The 24426-nt window shown below is 35.8% G+C and overlaps 1 protein-coding gene across 1 annotated transcript; it reads right to left on the bottom strand.

The window, feature by feature from the left end:
- Positions 1 to 340: 340 nt before the first annotated feature.
- LOC128506543 (complement C3-like) lies at positions 341 to 24252 on the bottom strand. The gene is made up of 41 exons (XM_053477039.1): positions 24165 to 24252; positions 22888 to 23083; positions 22427 to 22595; positions 22240 to 22316; positions 21959 to 22047; positions 20816 to 20898; positions 20619 to 20706; positions 19898 to 20003; positions 18822 to 18942; positions 18623 to 18738; positions 17827 to 17973; positions 17347 to 17544; positions 16972 to 17163; positions 16068 to 16229; positions 15791 to 15920; positions 15566 to 15637; positions 15280 to 15471; positions 15062 to 15179; positions 14851 to 14942; positions 14586 to 14725; positions 13552 to 13758; positions 13312 to 13375; positions 13104 to 13190; positions 11925 to 12128; positions 11742 to 11817; positions 11473 to 11632; positions 11259 to 11354; positions 11010 to 11160; positions 10735 to 10898; positions 9442 to 9600; positions 8996 to 9055; positions 8824 to 8914; positions 8679 to 8727; positions 7708 to 7798; positions 7494 to 7583; positions 7304 to 7409; positions 7114 to 7209; positions 4785 to 4865; positions 4613 to 4696; positions 809 to 944; positions 341 to 672 (listed from the first exon to the last, which is right to left on the bottom strand). Exons 1-41 carry the CDS (start codon positions 24233 to 24235, stop codon positions 531 to 533), a joined length of 4953 nt encoding a protein of 1650 aa, XP_053333014.1. The 5' UTR covers positions 24236 to 24252; the 3' UTR covers positions 341 to 530.
- Between the last annotated feature and the right edge of the window lie 174 nt (positions 24253 to 24426).

Genomic DNA, 24426 nt, shown 5'->3' with positions numbered 1-24426 from the left:
AAAACAATGTTTGTCTATATTAATGAATTTGAATAAATAGCCTAGTAGTACAGGGCATGGTCACTGAAAAGTCTGAGTTCGTAAAAAAAAAAAATTAATTGCATAATTTCTTTTTTTATAAAAAAAAAATTAAAACGGGTCCCACAGACCCTAACACCATACAAGGTAACTGCAAAGAGAGAGAGAGAAAGAGAGAGAGAGAGAGAAGAGAAATTTTATGACTTTTCTAGGGTGACCCTTAAAAAAGTGAGTACATACCTGTATAAGAAAGATTGTCTTCAAATGGAACATTTTGGCAGATTTGGAAAATTGTTAATATTGATATACAATATACAAATAGTTCAACAAATTTTGAAATACTTTATTTAATGATTGCCCTTTAGATAACACTAAAAAATAATAAAAACTTTCACATTTTAGAAGTAACGTTAGTATGAGTAGTTGCTAAGGTACGTGAAAAGCATGAATTCACCAGCACTGCAATAGGAAGAAAAAAAAAATAAAGTTGTACAGAAACAAGTGATACATGCTTATGTAGTGCATCCAAATTCAGTAAGCATTTGAGCCAATGAGTTGATGCCATTGTAGGTATCTTTGTATTTTTGGGTTTGTCCTTCCTGCCTTGTTGGCCAGTATTCAATCCACGTCTGCTCACCCAAGATGTACTGCAACCTGACAAATTGAAAATTATACAAATAAGGGTCCAATCAAGCAGGATTCAAAATTACAGAAACTCATGTTTGCCCTCTTTTACTACACTAATTTTGTCCCATGATGCCCTTGGTGATTAGTTGATGAGTTAACATACTTTCCGTCTATCCTCGGTAGGTCAATGCTCCGGCCCATGATGAGGTAACTCTTGCCATGTTCAAATCCAAAAGACTCTCTACAGTTAGCATGACCCATGAAGCTCCTCACTTTGTCATGTACATCTTGGTCAGAACCTGTAGAATAAAACCCAACCACATGAATTTTGATGGAAATGCCTGATCTTAGGAGATATTCTAAAACTTTCCTTGTCTGGATCTCTTGTAAAATAATGCTGAAGGCATTCAAAATATGCAATAATGTCCTTTAAACTGTTGATATTGAGATCTGTCTATACTTTTGCTCTGTAAAACATTGAGCTTGATTGGTTTTGCAAATTCGCTGACCTTTCTGTTTTAAAATAGCAATTGATTGTTAGCACTTAATTACTTAATTTCATATTTGTTCATTCTAAATTTTGAAATCTCCAGTATTGTTTTAGAATGTAAAACATAAATCACTAAACGAAAAACATTGATTGCCTGATCTTAAGAATGATTCTAAAATTTCACTCTTTTTGAATGTTACCACATACTACACAATATTTAAAAAGTCAGACTGCCATGTACTGTGCTCCAGCTTCTATGGCATGCATCTGTATTTTGCAGCCATAGACTAGCCTACTGGGCTCTAAATTGGCCATTCTTAATTCTCTGTAAGCAGTGTGCGTGTTATTCAAGTTAACTTACTTACCTTTTAGTTTGTACAAGCCCACACATTTACATGTCACAGTTCTAAGTATTTAGACAGGATATAATTTCTGTGATCACTAAAATGAATTTGCAACTAAGAAGTCAAGATTTGATTGATGTGTAGTCTTATATTTAGTTCAAAAGGTTTAAAACTATTGCATTTAGGAATTATGTCTTTGTTTTTATAGGATCAAATATAATTGGACAAATTATAATGAATTTAAATATACTACTTAGTCAAAAACTACTTTTTGGTTTAAATAAGCAAAGATTTAAGAGCTTTTATTGTGATCCTTGCTGCATTGAGTAATATGTTTTACCTGCAACCTTTATTTATTTATTTATTTTAACCCTAACTGGTGCAAAGAGTAGTTTTTTAAACAGTAATGCTTGAAGACATTGTGACTGTGGAGGGGAAAATAAAGAAAGAAAAAAATGAAGAAAACAGCTTATGAGATTGCTGAGGAAATCTAGCACCACAGCAACTTGCCAATGATTAAACAATAATTAATAAAACAATACAAGGCATCACATTGTATTCATTCATAATTGATAAATATGTTTAATGGGGTTAATTTATCAACATATTAATATATGTATGATTAAATCATTAGTATAAATATTTGTACAAATGAAAATTTCTGTAAATTCAGAGAAAATAAGAAACTCTTCATATCCTATTCAGCCTACTTAGAATCTAACTATACATTTACTTATTACGAGATTAAATATTTCATATTAGATTACAGATCATATAATGCACATATATTAATAATACACTGGAACACATCTCGGGTTACTTTGCTGTACCCCTGTTCCCTGAAAAAGCTGGAACGAGATGCTGCATGAAAACGCTATGGGAACATTTTTTTATGTTACTGGTTGTAAAGCAGGTGTGTATCAGGTTATAAATAGGAGGGAACCGGAAACATCCTCAGATCAATTTTGTCTGAAAGGACGCCCAGTCATGCAAGCAGTGCAGCATTGAAGCGCAGCATTCAGGGGACAGGGTAACAGCAAAGTAACCCGAGACATTCCCTTTCAAAAGCTACACTCGATGCTGCATGAAAACGCTATGGGAATGAGAATACCAATGCCACGCACTGCAAGTGTCTGGGCCCCCAGGGTTGTGTTGCGTGTGCACACAATAGCCAAGGAGGTCTTAGACCTAGCTCTGGGAGGCTGACTCAAGGACCTGTAATCCCGGAGTAGCATGAACATCCAATCTTGAAAAATCCAACAAATGTGTGCAGAGAGGACCAACCTGCCACACCACACACTTGCTGCAAGGGGACACCTCTTGCCAGTGCAATATATGAGGCAATCCCCCTGGTCAAATGAGCCCTGATTCCTAGAGGCGAAGTGTGACCACGCGCCTCGTAGGCTAGAGCAATAGCATCTCTCACCCAATGTGACAGCATTTGTCTAGTGGCAGCCGCCCCCGGTTGCAGCCCCCATAGCATATGAAAAGCTGCTCTGACTTAAGCCACTGGCTGGTGGACATAAATCTGAAGACAGAGGACAACTTTTCTTGCAAAAACTCCAGCATTGAAACAATTTGGCAGTGGACTGGGTCTACATGTTTTGCCATGCACCAACTTTCAAATACACTCCATTTGAGGGCATAAGTTCTTCTAGTGGAGGGAGCCCTAGCACTTAAAATAGTTTCAATTACGCTGGCTGAAAGACCAGTGTCTCTTAATTAGTCCCCCTCAGGGGCCAGACGTGAAGGTCTCAGAGCTCGGGCCGGGGATGAAATATTATCCCCTGCGCCTAAGACAAAAAATCCCTCCTCACTTTAATCACCCACGGTGAGCCGTCGAGGAGAGATATTAGATTCGAGAACCACACTCTGGTCGGCCAACGACGTGCTATCAATATGAGCCGCAAAGCGCCACTGGGAGGAGGTCACAGTGCTCACGCTCTCTCTGAAGCCCGAGGAGAGCATAATTTCCCCCAAACACTCGAAACAGAAAGTGTGGAGATCGACCTCGGAAAGAGATTCATCACACGGAGGCACGCATTTCGCTTGAAACTCCGCTATATCGATAAGTTAAACACTTTCTTAATTTGCTTGTACACACACACACAAGCAAACACAAAGCAGTCCTGAAGACAAAAAGATATGAGGATGTTTCCGGTTCAGTCCTATTTATAACCTGCAGGTGCACTTCATCAGATGATGTCACCTGACCGAGGTTATATATGCCAAAAATGTGCCGTGTTTGATAACACAGTAACACAAAAAGATGTTTCCATAGCGTTTTCATGCAGCATCGAGTGTAGCTTTTGAAAGGGAACATATGAGTTATAATTTCTTATTTTTATGTTTGCAATTTAGCAGACACACTTATCCAGAGCACTGTATAAAATTGCTTTACGGTCACTATCAAAAACACATCCTTATTGAAAAAATCTGATGCAGGTTTGTGGGTATTAATCCATGCAGATGAGCTGTGCCAAGCCTCATCATTTATGAGTATGTACACAAAGTATGTAAAAAAAAAATTCAAATCCTAAAAAATAAAAATTCCATGGACCTTGCATAAAATGCGAAAGATAAAGGTAAATTATAGAAATTAGGCAGTATTTTTCTGGTCCAAGCTATTTTTGGTAACTTCATGCAGACAAATGTGTATTTATTTCAGATAATTTTTTTAAAATGCATGTTTTCTACGTAAAATTTTAAGAAATGTGTTAAATTCAAATCATGAAACCAGTATTGTAAATCATACCCAACCATGGCTGGAATGTATTTTTATGGCTTGTACATCCATCTGCAACTATGAATTTTATTCAGCATTTTCCAAAACCTGGCAGAAATTTTGTTTGTTGGTCTGATGTATCCAAACACATACACATAGCTTCTGTAAAAAAATATAAACCGAGTGCAAAAGATGTGGAATATCTGATAAACAAGCTAGTTTTGGTTACCTTCTTCTTTATAGCAGCTATATCCTGTCACCAGCCTTTCTTTGTGATGTCACATTGCATAATGAATTGTATACCCCATGGTTATACATAATCCTGGCACTGGCACTTACCATTCTGAGTAAAGCACTGTTAAAGATATAGTACTGTAATCTACTGTCATACACCCAAATAAGACATACCTTCTTTAAGGACCTCTTCAATCTTCATTTCATAGAAATCTGTGTTTGGGCTCTGATCCAGACTCAGAAGTTTGACTTTGTAAACTACAAAATACATGCAGTAAAAAAAAAAAAAAAATTAATTGTTTTTCATATTTACTATTGTTTTTGTGTGTGTGCCTGAAGTGTTTACCATAATCCATGCCGGCATCACAAGCTTTCTTCTCACGCTCTTTCTCATCAATTTTCTGTTTCTTCTGGATACTGCAGTTTTCTGTTATAGGGAGTACACCATTAGACCTTTTTTTTTCACAAATATGAACCCCCTTACCTCCATAGCTTAATTATTTAAATTTAACCACTTAGTGATTGTCAGAGATAACGCCCTTGGTGGGCGCTCTGTACCCATGAAATACTTTGTGTTCTGTGTGTTTTGGGGAATTATTTTATAGCTGCCTATTGTTCCTAGTTTCACAGTCCAATCTTGTATCATTTACACTAACATTCAAAAGTTTTAGAACACTTTCTAACTACATGATCGGTTCTGATTTTTATTTTTTTATACATTATAAAGGAATGCTGAAGGCGTCCAAAAAATGCATTAATCTCCTTTGAACAGTTAATAGAGAGATGTGTTTATTACTTATGCTCTTTAAAGACTTCATAACGCCTCTAATCTGAGGTGCTGTTAATTGGTCATTTTTCAGGCTGATAACTCTAAATGAACTTCTCGTCTGCAGCAGAGGTAGGTTTTGGTCTCGCCCTCCTGGGACGGCCTTCATGAGAGCCAGTTCCATTATGGTGCTTGACGGATTTTGCAAATACACTTGACAATACTGTTCTTGCAAGAACTATTACAGAAAGGCTGACCCCTGTGTCTTAAAATAACAACTAACTGTTGTTTTTGTTGTTGTTACGTAATTACCTAATTCCATATGTGTTATTTTATAGTTTTGAAATCCCCAGTATTGTTGTAGAATGTAGAAAATAAATCACTAAACAAAAACAAAGAAATTTGCAAGTGACCCCAAACTTTTAAATGGTAGTGTATGTCCTTAACTGTGTATCGTATCAGGCTCCACACCCTTAATTGATGCAATATGTGTGGTCTTCATAGGCTTGCGACCTTTGCTGACTGCATAGACTATAAAGACTGGAATGAAATGACATGGTCTGGTCTACAAAGGAATTCATACCTAAGTCACCAGCTGTTTATGCCCTTACCATCACATTAATATAATAGGAAGCATTACTTATCTACTGTATAAAATCAAAACGAAATGTTAAAATGTATATATATTTTTTGGGAGGCAATGGACTACCAATGAGGAGCATGCATGATCAAGAAATGACAGAGAATCCTGTAAGACTCTTTGACAGAGGTCTGGCAACAGCAAAGACACAAGGCAACTTAACTTTGCAGGCAGCCAGTGTTTTGGTGGCAAGCCATAAATGGTATGGAACACATGGGAGAGAAAGATATAAGATCTCACAATACTCTCTGGAAGGACAGTGTTGCTGCAGAGTGAGCAATGCAGCAGAGCAGGGCAGGTTCCCAGCTGGTCACAAGGCATGCTTCCTTTTAAAACACTGCACAGACGAATCTGAAGGCAGTTGGTCAGGAGCAATAGTGGCAGCTATCCAGCAGTATAAAAGTGAGATCATTATATAGATATACTGTATGGACACATGTTTCACTGCTCTACCAGCTTTTCATGAAATAGAATGCAGGATCATCTGAATTAAGGAGTTGCAGTTATCAACCTGCTATCCTGGCTTGCCTTGTCCCAAGCCCCATTCCATTCCCCATGCATAAGTTCAGCTTAGTTTCTGTTTTAAGCCCCCACCTTAGTTTCTGTTTTAACTTCCACCTGCTTACCAACCCCCAACTTCATCCTCACAACAAATTCCTGCTCCATCGCAAGCCCCATGCTTGGACTGACAAGAATCCCCTTTCCTAATCCCTAACCATCCCTAAAGGCCTGCACCACAGGTTCTCTGCTGGAAAATAAGAGGATGCCCCACCAGAAAGAAATGTCCTGAGCCACCTGTGGCTCTCTGAAGTTGTGCCTTTTTTGGAGGGATGGGTTCTGGCAGGAATAACACCCATTAACTACGTTGTATTCTGTGTGGCTTTGGGGTTTTGGGACTCTTGCTTTGAAGCTGCTCATTGTTCCTAACTTCGCAATCATGTATCACAAATGTCTTTAGACCTAATTGGAAATATTATTTAAGCACTAGTCTCATTTAGTGTCCTTGTCATACATTTGTTAAAATATATAAACTGTCACCTTTTATTATTGTTTCTGTTTTTTATTTTTTATTTTTTTTGGGGGGTTCTTCAAAGAATGTCTGACCATCTGTAGTCCCTGCAAACCCAAATATCTCATTGGTGTTTATTTTTTCTTTTTTTTTTTTTTAGATAATAAGTTAAATTAGCTGTTGGAATCAATTTTTTTTAGATGTTTTCCTTATACCTTTCTCTTATACTGATTGTATTTATCAGCTTTGAATGTGTTTACCTTCAGCACACTGACACAGACCCTCCTGGTCACTGCACAATCTGTTTAGGGCTCCATCTTTCTTTACAGGATGGTAGAACTTCACACAGCGTTCCCCTATGAAAAATGCAAACATTAACCTGAGTGTTGGTGTGGACCTGGTTGGATCTGTATTTGTGTACGTGTGTATGTGTGTATGCACACCAGTTACCTGGAGAATAATACTCATACACGGTGACGCCAGCAGGTTGGAGCAAAGCTACATTGGTTATCTTGTGCACTCTAAAAACAATTCTGTCTGCTCTAGTGTGTGATACCTGACAGGAGAGCAAATTAGCTTCAACACAACACTTTTAATGACACTTTTATAATGCAAATGTGAAAAAACATGGTTAAGATACCTTATCTAAATAAATGATGAGAGAGCCTCGTTCTGAAAGCTGCTTATCCATCTCAAACTTCTGAATGTACTTATCTCTTCCACTGGTTAGCTGAGATAAGAATATATAGGTCTCAGACATGTTCCCCATTTCAAAGTGTTTATATGCTTATTGTACAGGAATTACTGTCACAAGGGCAGAACTATCTGAAAGCATCTGCCAGATTTCTGCTTACTTCTGTAAGGTCATTTTCATCCACTACAAATCCTGTCAGTAAGCCAATATCCAAAACAGTCATGGTGGCATCTCTGTTTGCATCCTTAAACCTGAATTGATGGATTAAAACATGGGGAAAAAGTTAATTCCTTATTCAGAATACCTGCATACATATTTATTTATACAATCTAAATCATCTTGTGGCAACAGAGCAGTGCATAAAAATATGCAGTCCAGCATAGACACACTTATTCTGCAGACAAATGGCTTGATGAGTGAGGTCAATGGAGAACGGTCAGCCTGGTTCAAGTTGATAAAAAAGGCTACAGTAACTTAACCAACCACTCAGTACAACTGTGGTCATAGCGAAAGTATCTCAGAAAGCACAAACACGCCAAATATTTAGACGGATGTGCTAAACAGAAGGCATGCAGATGGTAGGGTCAAAATTTGGCTACAACATCATGAATTCATGGACATGCCTTGTCAACAGTCTAGGCTGGTGGAGGTGAGATAATGGTGTGGGAAATGTTTGTCGTAAATTTTTAACAAGTTAATACCGATCAATCATGGCTTAAATGGCTGCCACAGTCTATTTAAGTATTGCTGCTGACCATGTGCATCCCCTTATAGACACAATTTACCACCCTCTAAAGGCTATTTTCAGTATGATGATGCACCATGCTGTAATGCAAAAATCATCTCACACTGGTTTTATAGACAAATTGTTCAGTTTACTTCAGTGGTCTTCTCAGTCACCAGATTTGAGTCCAGTAGAACACCTTTTAGAATGGGAGCCATAGAAGTTCCCCTAAAACATGCCAACTGCAGGAATTGTATGATATGATCACGTCAACATGGACCAGACACCTTGCCCTGAGGAACTGGTGCTGTTTGGAAAGCAAAAGGAGGCTTTGCCCAAAATAACTACGGAGGTCTTAATAAAGTATAAAGTCATCTTGCATGGCAGTTATTTTTCGATATACTTACAGAAGGTCAATGATAACCTCGTAACTTTCTTCAGCATCTGAGTTTGATACTGAGGGAAAAAAAACACCACAAATAAAAAGATAATTGCTGCATAAAATTGAATGGATGGATTAAAAAAAATTATAATAATCTAACTAAAACTTACCATCTCGTTCCCTTTTCATTTGAACAGATAGATCATACTTTGTGCAGTCACTCTTCTTTTCTATTGGTCTTGCATAGTAAAGTGTATGCACCTATAAGGGAAAAAATAATTACTGATAAAAAAAAACTGCAAATAAAAAACAAATGACTTTCTAGCATCTATAAAAACTCACTTTGAGAACTCCAGCACCAGATCCTTTAGCAGTAACATTAAACTCTTGCTTGAGCTGAACCTGTAAACAGCGAGACACAGAAATCTGTTATTTAGTCTTCAAAATTGTGGTCAGAACTTTTAACACTGCACAACATAGAACTTGTTTAATTCTGGTAAAAAAAAAAAAAAAAAACCCAACCTACGTATTTCTGGAGAGATTTTTTTTTTCTTTAACTAGAAAACTATATTGTGCTGACAGCGTGGAGCTTAGGGCATGGCCTATGAATGATTTACTGTTACAGTATTGTCTGGCTAAATCAAGCCAGTTCAGGTTATTATGTTTTCAAACATATTATACAACTTATGATCTATAGCTTCTAATGTATGATTTTAATATATCAAACTGTCTTGTATAGCTGGTTAAAAAAGCAAGCGGTTCATGTTTATATATTTTTTGTAAATAACCTTGTCTGTGCGTGTTAGATGTGCATTGCTCTTGCTGAACTTCCATGCGATGGGGCGACTTCGTCCACTCACACTCAACTCCACATCCAAGTCAACATTCTGACGATCTCTTACTTGCTTATAGTACTCAGCCACTGCTTGGAACACCATGATGGTTGACTAGTTGACATGTAAAAGGCAGAAGGAATTAAGTACAAACTGAGACTGAGATATCATCCTCTCAACTCTTCATAAATTCAAACAACTGTATTTTTAATCATAAAAGACTAAAGGATGTTGGTAAAATACACTGAACAACTATAGCATTAATACTTTAAAACATTATATTCAATATTGTGCATATTCCCCTTGCCCAAGCCAAAAGGGGCATGAGAAGGTGTCTGAAGGTGTGCTGTGGTATCTGGAAAAAGGAGGTTAGCAGCAGGTTATTTATGTGCTTTAAGAGGGAGTTTCCATAGATCAGACTTGTTTGCCAGAATATCACATGTATGCTCAATAGGATTAAGATCTGAAAGCTAAAATATGGCGGCTAGGGTCCATATTTACTGAATGTCTCAGAATCACTCAAGCGTTAATAGTTAATTTAAGACAAGTACTGTAATATTCCTAACTCTAAGTAGGACATAAAGGTCATTTATGAAGCTTCCTACAGTACTCTTACCTTCAGTGAGGAAAGTAGGTAACATCACTGTTGATGACACTAAGAGTCACCAATCCTAGCCTGTTAGGACACCACTGGACTTCTCCTATATTTTGGTTAAGATAGAAGTGATGTCCTATTTTATGACTGTTGATAAATTGCTCTTATTTCTACACCTAAAAGTAGGACCAAAATTGCATCACTCTTATTTACGAGTTCCTAAATATGGGTCTAGATCAACAACCTTAAACTCTTGCTCCTGCTAAGCCCCATACACAGCAAACTGTTTTGCATTCTGTGAGATTGGACCAGACAGACTGGCCTTTAGTTTCCACACGTATAGAGACTTGGGTGTTCAGGTGTCACCAGTTTACTGGTGTATATTTGATATTCAATGTTTTTAGTTTACCTGCTGGTGGTGTTAATACCATGGCTGATCAGTGTAAATATTTCATAATAGTAAATTATAGAATTTGATACTGAACAGAATTTCTGAGATTAAATCCTACTCTTTTTACTTACTGATTTTCATGATCCAAAAAATTAAAATAAAATAATATATATATATATATATATATATATATATATATATATATATATATATATATATATATAAGAAGGAACAAAAGAACAAATGACCTTTGTAAACCAACCTGTGTAGTGCCACTACCTCCATATGGACTACTCTGCCTATTAAGCCAGTGAACTGCTTTTCCTGCCGCATCAAAATCCTTTACTTTTACCAGAGCCAGTAAGGCATACGCTGTTGCCTCCAGAGTGAAGTGATGCCCTCCAGCAACTTGCCAATAAGCTCCATCTGGGTATAAAATGGAGAAATAAATTGTTGAACATTTATACATACATCATCATTTTTTGATACTGCTTATTTTTTTATTAAATATAAACAATCAGAATATTGGTTCCTGACCTCCAGAGGAAGCTTTTAGCAGACGGGCTTTATCCAATTTTCCAACATTGGCCAAGGCATAGGAAGTCATAGTTATCGCATATGGATTTGTCAGTGAGGGGAGTCTTCGCTCCAAATATTCAGTGGCCTTTCTGGAAGCTTCCGGAAGACTCTAAATGCAGACAGCAAAAAAATAAAAATAAAAAAATGCAGAATTGGACAAAAGCTGTTTTGTAGAATTAGATAAAAGCTTTTTTTTGTGAGACATACTCCAACTAATTTGGCACAGAGGTGGTTTCCTTCTTGCAGGGCAATCAGGACAAATGCTGTCAGAGATGCATCAGAATCTTTGCCTCGTACATCACCCTGGAAATGCACAGAATAGTCTTTACACCAGATATTACAGAAACGCTTTATTTTTGGAATTTTTTTTGGGTAGGTATCAGTAATTGTCAGCTAATAAAAAAATCTAATTTCAACTTACGACCATCTCTGCATGAATGACTGGAGCATTTTCTTTAAATGTGCCATCAGGCATCTGTGCATTCAGAATCAGCCACTTCAGGGCACTGCAGAGAACATTTTCGTCTACACTAATGATGTCACTGGCCAGAGCAAAGACTTTGGCAACGTAAGCTGTCAACCTTTAGGTAGAGAGTAAGCAAGAAAGCAATCAGAAGATGTGACCTACTGTAGCAGTGAATGTTATGTAAAAATTAACAAATTGCTCAAAATGTATTTTGTCTGTTTTACCAGGTGCTTCCAGGTCTGTGTACCCATGCAGCATAGGAACCATCATCTTTACGGTACGTAAGCTCTCGTGCGTATCCTAAAGGAGAAAGAGTCTTACAATTACTAAAAGTTAAATCTTCCACATTTTGTCAGTATAAAACATTATTAATTTTTCTGTATAGTGTGTGGAAAGAATCTTTTTACCTGTTTGAATGTGTTGGACAGCTTCGCTACGTCGTTGCAGGCCAACTGCTTCCCACTGCTTGGTGGTATCTAAGTAGCGTGTGGCAGTCAAGGGCAGCGTCATATAGATCATGTTCTGCTCTCCACAGCCAGTGGGCTGTACGATCAGTCGACCCATGAAATCTCCACTGATGGCCTGCTCGATTGTCTGACTCACCTCTTGACCTGAAGTTTAATGCATGAGAAGAGAAAGCTGGTTGTTAGTATGAACAAGAGTTTAATCTCAGTTGGGGATAAATACAGAGATTGGGTAATCGTCTTGGAATTTTATAGTTTTCTGCATTAATTTGTCATAAAATGTGATCTGAATCCGTATTTACTAAGCGTCTAAGAGTAGGAAATTGCTCATTAGTGGCCAAAAGTTCTTAGAATGATGGTGGTTGAATTGGTCATGAGCAGCGAAGAAATGGTGTTCAGGCAGAGACGTGTGCAGAGGAGACACATTTTACTAACACTGAGTGACACAGAGCTCAAAAACTGAATACTTTTTTTATCGCGTGCGGTATGTAACTGGTCCAATAATGAATATGTAGTATACTGTCTCCGCTGGTAACTGATACCACATGGGTTTTAGTAACAGTGAAAATGGAGCCAACAGTGTGTCACAAAATAATAAATTAAACGCTGCTCTTACAGCATCATAGATCATGCACAGATTCATAAACTTCCCCACTGCACAGTGTAAAATCAGCAAAAAACAATTTTACACTCTTGACAAATTTGTATTTTTATTTGCTTACTTATTTATTTTACATAATAATTCAATAAGGATGTCGTTTTATTTTCTCTTCTTAAAACCTACTAGGAATAATAATAATAATAATAATAATAATAGTAGTGGTAATAATAATAATAATAATAATAATTCAGACAATCTGAAATAATATCTGAAGGTTTTGAAATTCCTGGGATAAATGATACTGCAGAATCTGGGCAATTACAAAGTAACAAAATTGTTCCCTGCTTTTTACTGGAAAAATATTTTTTCCACTTTATACGAGCATTCATCCAACTTCATAACATTCATCCCACGTTATGAAAGCATTTGTGATTGGGATGATAATCACAAAAGCACTTTGGAATCTCAGAATCTGTATTGGTTTAAGTTATGTTTCTTCGTTTTTTTTTTTCTTTTCTTACCAGACACAGCGATGTATGTGCTTGCAGGACTGTTTGGAACCTGCCCATTTGGTATATCACTCTTTAAATGTAGAACTTGAACGCCACCTTTTGACAGAAACAGAAACTTATTAAGACACCTCAAAATGGAACCATGTGCAGGGGTAATAAAAAGAGAAAAAAATAAAATGTTTTCTGTTAATTAGGCATAGAACACTTTAAATCTCACCAGGTGAGCGAGATGGATTTAGTTCCAGATTTTGTTCTGGGAGTTCAGTTAGCACACCTTCAGACTGAGTGAACAAAAAAGAGAATGTTTCACCTAAGGTTGATGCACATCTATTAATAATTAAGAATTAATCAAGAATTAATCCTTTAAAATGCACCCTGCTTTTTATTAAAGTTTTTTGCTAATCCTACTGCATCTGGAAATCTGACTGATCTACAGTGGAAATCTGCTGATACTCACCACCACCTTCAGGGTTCTCCTCACTCCATCATGAAATGTTGCACTCGCAGCCTGCACCTCTATCTGATGGTTCCCAAATTCCATGGGAATAATAACATATGGGATGGCTCTGGTGGACTTGGCGTCAATATTAACTATGGTACGGTATTTCTTCTTTTTGCTGGCTGCACTGCAAACATGCTCTGTCTCAAAGAATTCCACACGCACCTGATGGGCACAGGAAGTCAGACAGATGCCTTCAGTGCCAAAAAACTAGGGATTATGTTAACTTGTTAGAAAGTAAGTTTAGTGTAGGTTATACAGTGGAGTACGTGGCTGAACTAATTCAATTCATACAGCTTCTGCAACCATTTTATCGTTTAATGTCAATCCATCATAGTGGATTATGGACATACCCATGCACACTTGGGGAAAATTTATTAAATCTAGTCAACTGACTTGGCATGTGGGTAACCAGTGAGTCTGCACGAACCCAAATTGGTTAATAAGCACAAAACTCCAAACAGACAATAACTCTAGCTAGGAATTTACCTCAGAGCTCTCAGAAAACAAAAAAACTACATGCTGCATGAGTCTGCTCTAATAATATAACCCATATTTTTGTAATATGGATATTTCTTCAGGCTTCCTGAAGGACTTCTTTGGCTCTCATTATTAGCAAGTTTTTAGGTCTCATTTTGAGTCTGGTCCCTGGACTTGACCAGTTTCAGAGGAATGTTTTTTCCTTTGCTTTGGCCACACACAGTGACCTATGGATCATTCAATATTTGATGATCAGGTCGATGGTTACTATACTGCTGATGCTGAATGCTAAGTGGTGGGAACAAACAAGGAGGACTGTGAGGTTGCTGCCGAGATTGTTACATAAACAACCAATTTTTGCAACAATTGTATGTTAAGGCACTTTGCAGCCTGTCACAGTAAAAAAAAATCTCGTTAACTTTTTATGATATTCTAATTCTTCGAGATGGAATATATAAACAGATAGAACTACTACTACTACTAGTACTACTAATAATAATAATAATAGGTACCTTCTGTTGCTTGTTGGAGAAGTTATGCAGAATAGCTTTGATTTCTAGTTGTTCATTGCGTACTGCTGAGTAAGGTAACTTGAGATCCACAAAGAAGTCTTTTGCCACTGTTATTTCATAGGGATCAGCCACACAGATGCCTACAGGGAAGGATAAATTTCTTTATATTTGCCTTTATGTTCCTCTGTGTACAATTTTTAGACATCATTCATGTTAACATCAGTAGATATTACATTTTAGGTGGTTAAAAAAGAATGACACTGACCATGGGTCTTGGATAGACTGATGGCTAGGATCTGCCAGGTAGTAATCGAGTCTTTCAGATATGTTTTGTCCAAGGTGAGGCTTGTTGATTCACTACATCAAAAGATGTACATCAGATCAGTACTAACATTAACCTCCAGAATGTCAAACTGACGGAATTAATATATATATACTTGATATTTTTTAAAGAAGTTGAAGTTTATTGCATTTACCATGGTAGGTTTCCTCGGCAAGCTGGCAGGTTTATGTCCTCCCACAGCCAGCTTTCAGGGAACTGTGTCCGGGTGACAATTTCATCAGAGCTTATATAGTCATCATCATCATCATCACCTGGACAAAGTTACATTTGTAAATCATGCTCTTGATAAGTAACAGTGACATTCACTTATTAAAAACTAAAGTATATCATCTTGACCAAAGATGCACTTACTGCGAGCCAGATGCAGCAATTCTTTCTGCTCGTCCTTGCGTTTTAGGATCTCATTACAACAGTCCAGGAAGGCCTTGACACACTCATCACCTTCCACAATATATGAGGCTCTCCGTTCACATGTGTAGCCCAATCTGTTCTGTTTCAGTCCATCCGCACAGCATTTCTTCTGTTCACCGGAATATTTACCAACTATGGAAAAATTTAGAAATAACGATCAGCAAAGTGTCTCATTATTGAACAATCATTTAAAAAATATTTACATTTATGAATAATATTTTCTTACACAGCTTTTCCGTGATCTGGACGAGAGTCTCAGCTCTTCGTTTTCGCTTTGGTGGAGCAGGACAATCAGGAGCTATTAAAAATGGAAAATCCTAAAACTAAACCAGTATTTTTTTCTGCCTAATTATGTAAGTAAATGCTTTATCACATTACTGACTACTGATTATTAACTTGTTTCACCACTGCAAAGTGTTTGATTCTCTTGCTAAAAAAAAATCAGCTTTACCTGTTCTTTCAGTGGTGCCTCCTGCTTTATCAGACTGAAACAGTAGACCTGCATCATAGAAAACACCCATGCCATCTTTACCACTGCCAGCTGTACAGCCAGTGTCATGCTTCTCAATAACATCCCAGATCTATTGGTAAAAAAAATATGAAAAATTAGTGTAAAAATATAGTCTATTTTATTTTGCATAATTAGAATCTGGAGACATTGTTTTGTACATCGTTGTGCCTTTACCCATGTTCTTAGAAAACCAAACATAAAATAAAAAATAACTCACCTTGGTCTGTGTAAGTCTGTTCTTGTTAAGGACAAAGACAGCCTTATCCACTGCTACCAGACCAACCTTGGCTTTTGGATCTCCAGTAACTATGAGATGAAACTCATCACCAGGCTCAAATATTTTTTTCACATTTAAGCTTTCCTTTACATCCAGTTTTAGCTACATTAAATATGATAATAAGGGCGGGGGGGGAGACAAACATTATATCATGAATGGACAGAAATGTGTTAACTGGGCAATGTTAAAGTTCCAGCATGCTTTTTGGTCCAATGTGTTAATTGTCTGGAAATTGACTAGAGTAGAATGTGATGGCTATACAATATAACAATATAATGCAATGCAGACAAACAAATTTTATACAATTTTTGTGCATTTTATTTAGTATTGTTTAATAACTGAACATGAAGATTTCTTATTAACCATTGATTGATTGATTGATTGATTTTCACTATTTGTGTATTCCTACTTTAAACAAATTGCATGTATACAACAGTACTGGAATATCAAGACCTCACTTGTTTAAATTTACAAAAAAAAAATTGCTCGTATTGCAAAGCTCTCGCAATTACTGTCAATCCAAGGTTCCACTGTATGTGTATTTAGTAATACATTTTGGGGATTCCAAATGAAAGCAGCCAAAATATTTTTTTAGCCAAAATGCCATTTTTTAGCACTAAAATTTAAAAATAAATTCATACATTTTCCACAATACTAAGATTTTGTTAAGCAGTTACATTTATTGTATTTATTATTATTTTGATGTATGTTTCATAGGGACAGAATGTTCAGCTATTAAACAAAATTTGTTGTGTCATGCAATTTTTATAGATTCTGCCTAATACAAAACATTGTTGATGTAGTAATTATATAATTCATTTATTTTTTTATTTATTTTGCCTACCGTTCCCATGCATGTGTCCTTCACGTCAACCCAGACTGAGTCTGACACAACCTCAGCGGATCCTATATGGTAATACGCCACCACTCGAAATGAGGGAACCAGTTCCTTGGTGACGGGCAGAGACAGGGTCACCAGAGACTGCCCTTGTCTTTTAAACCTCTGTCCTTTCACAATCTGTCCTTTACTAAGGATCTGATATAAAGAGAAGCCCAGAGCTTTATTAATAAATGCCCAATTAATTAAATTTATTTACTTAAACTAAAGTTCAAAGTAAGGCTATTTAGCATTATTATTGTTACTGTAATACACAAGCCAGTAGGACTACCTCAAAACATCACCACAATATTTAAACCAATGTGTATCTAAGATACCCACCAGATAAGTGAAATCTTGATTTTGTGCACTACTTTTGAAGTTTAGATTGATGTTCATCTGATCACCGATTGCCAGTTCTGCAGCATCTACACTTATATGTAAGTAATTGTTGGAGCCTCCTTTGGTGGTGTAAGCCTGGGCTGTCATCTGGTTCACAGCTTGTCTTTCAGGTAAAATGCCTGGAGCTGTGGTTTTTGCCTGTTTACATAACAACCATTTAAATTTCTGGTGTCATTCAATGCATTTGAAAAATCACCCACAGAAAGAAAAACAAACAGACAAATAGCACTATGGTAAGGTAAATATATATTATTCAGTTTTGCCAAGGTACAGTATGAGGAAACTGTAAATATTTTAGCTACTGAAAAAGATGGTTTACCAGCACAACCAGCATGAGCTTTAGCATTGTATTTATATAATTTCATTTAAGTTAATAAAAATCATGAAAAAGGTCCTTAAACCTTTTCTTATATGACTTACAGTGATTGGTAGTGATTTGACTCCTGCCTGAGTGTTCACTATGACCTTGGCCATGCCGTTGCTCTTGGTTCGACCCTTCACATCACCAGGTGTGACCACCACATCCACATTTTCAGCAGGAGACTGGTCCGGATTGGTTACATAAACCTTTACAAATCCAGATCAGCATACAGGGTATAATGAAATTGTTCTTAATGGAATTATAATATAAATATTTTAATCTGCATATCAAGCAAAAGTATAGATTTTTTTATGATGGATATTTGACAAACTTAATATGAGCAGCACACCAATAGTATTAATTTTTTACTGGTTTTCATTTATTTCGGCAAATTAGTATGGTTTTATTTTATTAATTTTTTTCAGATCGAAATTGGATGACATGATAAAGACATACATTCCTAACAGATCATGGTGAAATTGCTTTGGATAAAAGTTATACCTTCCCTTGCCAAGAATAAAGTTGCACTCTAACATTATGTTGGACCTTTTTTAGCGTTTGTTAATCTGCTTTGATCATGACATAACTTCATGCAACATCATATTTCCATTCAGTGTTGTAATAATTTTTGAACCAGGTATTGCATTGATTTTATTTCACTGTCACACAAATTTGCTGAGCCTAGAACTGGAAACTAAAGTAACCCCACATCATAACACTGCCTCCAGAGATTGTGCAGTGGCCACTATGCATGATGAGTCCTTCACTTTATGCACTTAAAGACTCTTGACCCAGACTCCACTATTATACATGGAGTGTATTATACATGTTGTGTGAAAAGACAATAAACCATACCGTGACATCAAAAGACATTCCAGGGTGGAAGAATTTTGGGGTCCTCTTGAACTCAATGGTGTAGGGTGATTTCACAATTTGAATGGCTCCCTTCTCTGCTTCAACCATTTCACTACCTGAAACAGTGTTAATAATACATGGCAGCTTGAGGTAGTGTAGATTAAAACATACCCCCTACATGCACGGACCCACATGTTACCTGTTTCAGTTAAAACGCTGACAGAAATGTACAAAGAACTTCCGATCAGATCCTGAATATTGGGGAAAGTGTTTTGGATCATCTGTCTAGTCAGAGTCGCATGTCCTTCTCCATTTGTGATCTATATGCAAGATAAATTACTACACATGAGCAGAAGTACTAGTTATTTACAGTTGTTGTTGACATTTTGTCAAATTAATCTTGAATTTGCAAACATGTTTATCAAAAATAAAATCCTGTGAAGTTTTACTAGCAGGATTTAATTTATTTTGTTTGTGTGTGTCATATATAACACTTACAGGAGAAAAGCAGTGTGTGTATCACAGGTCTACTTTATGCATTCATTTTGTTTAAAATAGAACCAAGTAAACTCAATAGAATTTTTACGGGCAAAATAAAAAACTAAATCTGAAAATGCAAAATACAAATTCTGGCTAACTGGGATAAAACATAAGCCTATTGATATCTCAGGGAAAGTCTAATTGTGAACTACAATGATGTAGCTGTTGCAGAGAAACCATAAGTAAACCCTGTTGACATGTTTTTTTTTCACACTGATTCTGTATTTATAGACCAATCTTGACGTTGCCTTACAATAAATAAAAGTTAAAAATATATGATAATTTCTCAGATCATAATTGTATTTGTGCACTGATACTGTTTTTAGAATATTTAAATAAACAAACTAATTAGTAAATAAATAAATAAATAAACCATTAAATTTCAGATTCTAATACCCCCACACACACTTGCAATCAGCATCGATACAGCCTAATTCTGATTTCTGTAATCATGGATCTGTGATCGGCCACAAAGACCCTGATTAGAGCAAGATCTGCACATGAATCATGCCTAGCATCAATACATGACAAAAAACATTTAGGTGGAGTTCACATTTAATAAAAAAAAAAATTCAATACTTGGTTGAAATTAAAATATCAATAAATAAATAAAAAAGAAAATAAATAAATAAATCCAAATTTTGGCCATGTGAATCTTAGTATTTAAATAATACACATAAATGTATGAAATTACTGTTATTTCCTTGTAAATCATCTAAAGTCAGAAAAACTTACTGCTTCTCTTTTCAATGAAGCGGGCAGAGTGGTCTTACTGTCGTCCTTCTTCTTAATGCCAAAAACCACAAACGCAACACCATCCACATTTTTTCCAAACAGGTATCTTCATATAATTAAAAAATGTAAGATTATGAGACCCAGTTAAAAATGTATGTACTGTGTATAAACAAATATCATTATTATTTATTCTCAATAAATTGTATGAAAATTATTCTAAATGAACACATCAGGAAAATGTATGCCACACTGCTGCTAAATCTAGTTAATTGATTGACTGATTGATTGATTACTTAATTGACAAACAAAAATTTAAAAAGCAAAAGCATGATTAAAAGATGTGTATTTATTTTCTATGAGAGCAGGGCTTGTCTGAATACCTTGTCAATTCTTTAGTAATAGCTTATACCTATGGACTTATACAGGGGATGCTTCACGTGTTAATATAGAAATGTTAATTTGAATGAACAGAAGAAGCTTCCAATATCGGTGTTTTGTAACTGTCATATGAAAATGATCCTGCCACAAGAAATTCCTTTAGGACAAATAAATTTTTGTTGCGATAACTTTTCTCACTCACACAACTTAATCTCTTAGGGTGTTATTATAACATTAACAGGATTGTTTATGTCGCATTTATATAAAATGTTCTTATTACAGCTGAATTTGCAAAATTATTTTCACTGATAGTAATTTATTTTCCTTGACATATTCTGCTTACTTGGCAGTTATGTCCACTTGAAGGTCCTCATCATCCACATAGAAGAAAGACTTGGATGGTTTTAACGCCACCTCAAAGCTTGGGAGTACTGTCAAGTAAAAATAAATAAATAAATAAAAAAAATAAATTAATTACTTAATTAACAAGCATATAGGAGTAACAAATACAGTATATTATAGTCTAATTCTGAACTGTACCATATTCTTTAACTTCAAATTCAGCAGTAAAATTCTTCTGTGGGGTGTTTTTATACCGCGTTGCTACAGACCATATTCCAGGTCTGTAAAGAGAGAGAGAGAGAGAGAGAGATTTTAATTTCAGTTAGTAATCTGTCCAAGTATTAACATATGCATTTAGTGCACGGATAGGCCTGTCCAGTACCGCTGCTCTCTATACACAGTCTGCGTAGAGTACCAACTCTCAGGGGGACACCATCCCAGCTGCTCAACATTTTTTTTTATATATATATTATAATAATAAATTAATATTAATAATACACATATACAAATAAACAAAATATATAAATGTATATATTTCAATTCACGGTTACGGAACGCGGAGTAGGCTAAGCACACATGATGATTACGTGCCCTCACCTCTGTTACTGCTGCCTATTGGGCCAAAAAAGCCCAAGATGAAGCCCGTGCATTACTTTCAGGTACGTTCATAATCCTGTGAAACTTTATTAATTCTGTCGACGTTAATAATGTGTTTTATTGTCGATAATAATTTCACGATTAACGCATCTTTCTTGATATGATACAGTGTAACTGTTGCCTCTGCTGAGCGAAGTTTTTCTAAAAAGAAGCTCATTAAAACATACTTTGCTCATCTATGGCACAAGAGCGCATGAGTGGTCTGGCAATTGTCAGCATCAACTCTAAATTAGCAAAGGCTATATCATATGAAGAGTTTATTTATGACTTTGCCTCGAGAAAAAGCAGAAGTGTGCCTCTGTAAATTTTTAACTTTGGAAAGCTCCAGCAGATGACAGTGTTGATTTTATTTCAGTTTATTATTGTTTATTTTATTTATTATAAATGTTTTATTTAAAGTGTAATTTTAGTTAGTATTTTTTGCTGTAGAGCTACAATTGTAATTTATAAATGATACAATTTATTTATGTATTTACTTTTATTTGAATAAAGTTTTATTTTGGCCCATATAGTAGGTGTTTTTTTAAATTATTATTTTATGTTTACTTCCATAATATTTGGGGGAGGGAGCACAAAAGTAAATTTCTGCTTAGGGCACTTATTTGGCCAGCAGCGGCCCTGGGCCTGTCTGTAATTATATTTTACTAACACTTTATATTGGAAGTATTAATGCAGTGAACTCACTTGGCAACTTCAGGGATGCTGTATGATGCTGTTATGGTTCCTTGCTTAGGGAAGATTGTTTCCCTGCTAATTGTGATTCCTTGAGGGTTCTTGAAAGCAAAAAAGGTCACACAGCTTCAAAAGTAACATTGACTTTCTTCATCTTTTTTATATTTCTCAGTAAATAGATAATGTATGGATAGGTTGACCAGATACAGGAATTTTACTCATGAATAAATCACAGAAACAGTCACAAACTGTCCAATGTAAGAAATCCTAGCTGAGTTGTTTGAGTTACTTACTATGATTTCCACATAGATTCCACTGCTTTGTTCAACAGGCTCCAGATCAGGAGTCAGTGAGAAAATTCTGTACTGAACTAGGACAGAAATTATTAATTTGCTTTATGTATGCATTAAATTAATTAATATTAAATAGACCAACCACACTGAACATCATTCCTGAATATATCAGTCCAGACTGCTTTACCTTTTGTACCAGGGGTGTAGATGCTCTTGTCTGTCTGAACAAATATGTAGCCAGACTGGAAGGAGACCAGGGCCACTTTCTCAAGCAGGGCAGAGGGAAACTGAGCCTGCAGGTACACATACTGCTTCTCTAAAGGATCATCACTAAAGAAGTCCTTATTGTCAGGAATCTGAACCACAACAAAACAAAGGCAGTTTAATAGAAATATGACTTTAAAAATTAATAATAATAATAATAATAATAATAATAATAATAATAAATATTTAATATGGTAAGCTACTCCACACAATGTGTAATTTAAATTTAGTTTCAGTAATTATTGTTAAGGTAAAGCATAGCTTAAGATTTATTTATTTATGTATTTATTTATCAGTGATTAAATTCACACATACCATCAAAGTATGAATTACATTTTTTTTCTTAAACACATTTTTTTTTTGTTTATGTTATTAAGAACCCACTTTTATGTCTGCCACAGCCTGATAGTTGTTAGCAGCAGTGAGGACCACAGACACAGAGGCCAGTTCTGTAGTTTTATGTGGATGGTTCTTCACACTGATCTTGACATTGAGGTTACTTCCAGTATAATCCTGAGCCTCCACAAACACTTTCTCATTGGTCCCAATACGCAGCAGGTTTGGGGCCACCAAGACATTCCTGGTAAAACAAAAATAATTATTTCTTCTTTTCCTTTGTAATACAATGTTTTTCCTAACCACTGGGGTTATTTCATAATTGGGTCCTACAGAAACTCCCTAACAAATGTGCACACAAAGTAACTGTAAAATATACTGTATTTTTTTGTTTGTCATTAAGTCATGTAAAACCTCCATGATCTGACTCCTGATTGTTGCACTAAATAACACTACATCCTTTCATCAGGAGTTTGTATGTTTATTACAATGATGACACAGCCATCTGAGACAGAACACCAAAACAGATGTGGGAGGAGCCTAATCTTTTATAATGTATAATCTTTTGCCTGCTCATCACAGCAACACAAGCTCAGTGCTTTCTCCAAGTGTGTGACGGAGCCCTAGAATTTCAACCCTTCCCATTCTGTAGCTGTTGTATTAAAGGGGTGGAGAGTTATGATAACTGGTGGGTGGGAATTAACAGAGAATTATACTGGGGAGATTTTCTGTAGTTGCACCAGTTACTCCACATAAATGTAGGCCTGGTATTTATATATATTCATTATCTTTATTGTTGGTCTTTTTTTTTTTTTGTTGCTTTTTTTTTTTTTAAACAGGCTTTTTGATATATAGCTGCTGGCAATTATTATTATTATATAGTAACTATTATTAAAATTATATTAATAAATTTAATGTAATAACAAAATTGATATATTGTACTTTAATTAAAACATATCTACTGTAAAAAAAATTATAAAATTAATAAATAAATAAAATCCTCCAATGACATGATGATTTCAATGATTTCAATGTATGTTAGTGCCACAAGGTACATCTCTATATTTTGCAAATATTTAAATTAAGCAAAAGCACTTTATTTTTTTAAATCTGTATTATTATATTTTTGTCAACAAAAAAAATAACAACATCTTTATGTTAAGAGGCCTGTTCAGATAGAGTTTTTTTTAAGTTTTTTTTTTTTAATGATTTAATGCTTTTTGCCCCTCTTTATTTTAAAAAAAGTGTTTGTTAATTTCTATCTAAGGCATTATTAATACATAGCAACAGTGTGTGTGTGTGTGTGTGTGTGTGTGTGTACTCACAGTGGGTCACACAAGGTGATCAGGGGAAAAGAGAGAAGCGCAGCTGTCAGCCACACCACGTCCACATACATCCTGCCTGCTGATCCTGGCTCAGTCTGAGGAAGTGTGTGTTAACAAGCAGTATTTCAGTTTTTATATACTTCAGCCTCATGCACACCCCTCTAGAGAGACCAACTACAGAAAGCCTCTTCAACTCCTCCTACTCAGGCAAAGCGGGGGTTTGTGTTTTAATTAGTTCTCTAAACTGTTTGTTAATGTAGCA

This window comes from Clarias gariepinus, chromosome 18 (assembly GCF_024256425.1).
Source record: "Clarias gariepinus isolate MV-2021 ecotype Netherlands chromosome 18, CGAR_prim_01v2, whole genome shotgun sequence".
In the NCBI taxonomy this organism is placed as follows: domain Eukaryota; kingdom Metazoa; phylum Chordata; class Actinopteri; order Siluriformes; family Clariidae; genus Clarias; species Clarias gariepinus.
Note: the sequence above shows the minus strand (reverse complement) of the source record. Positions and strands in the feature narration are given on the sequence as shown.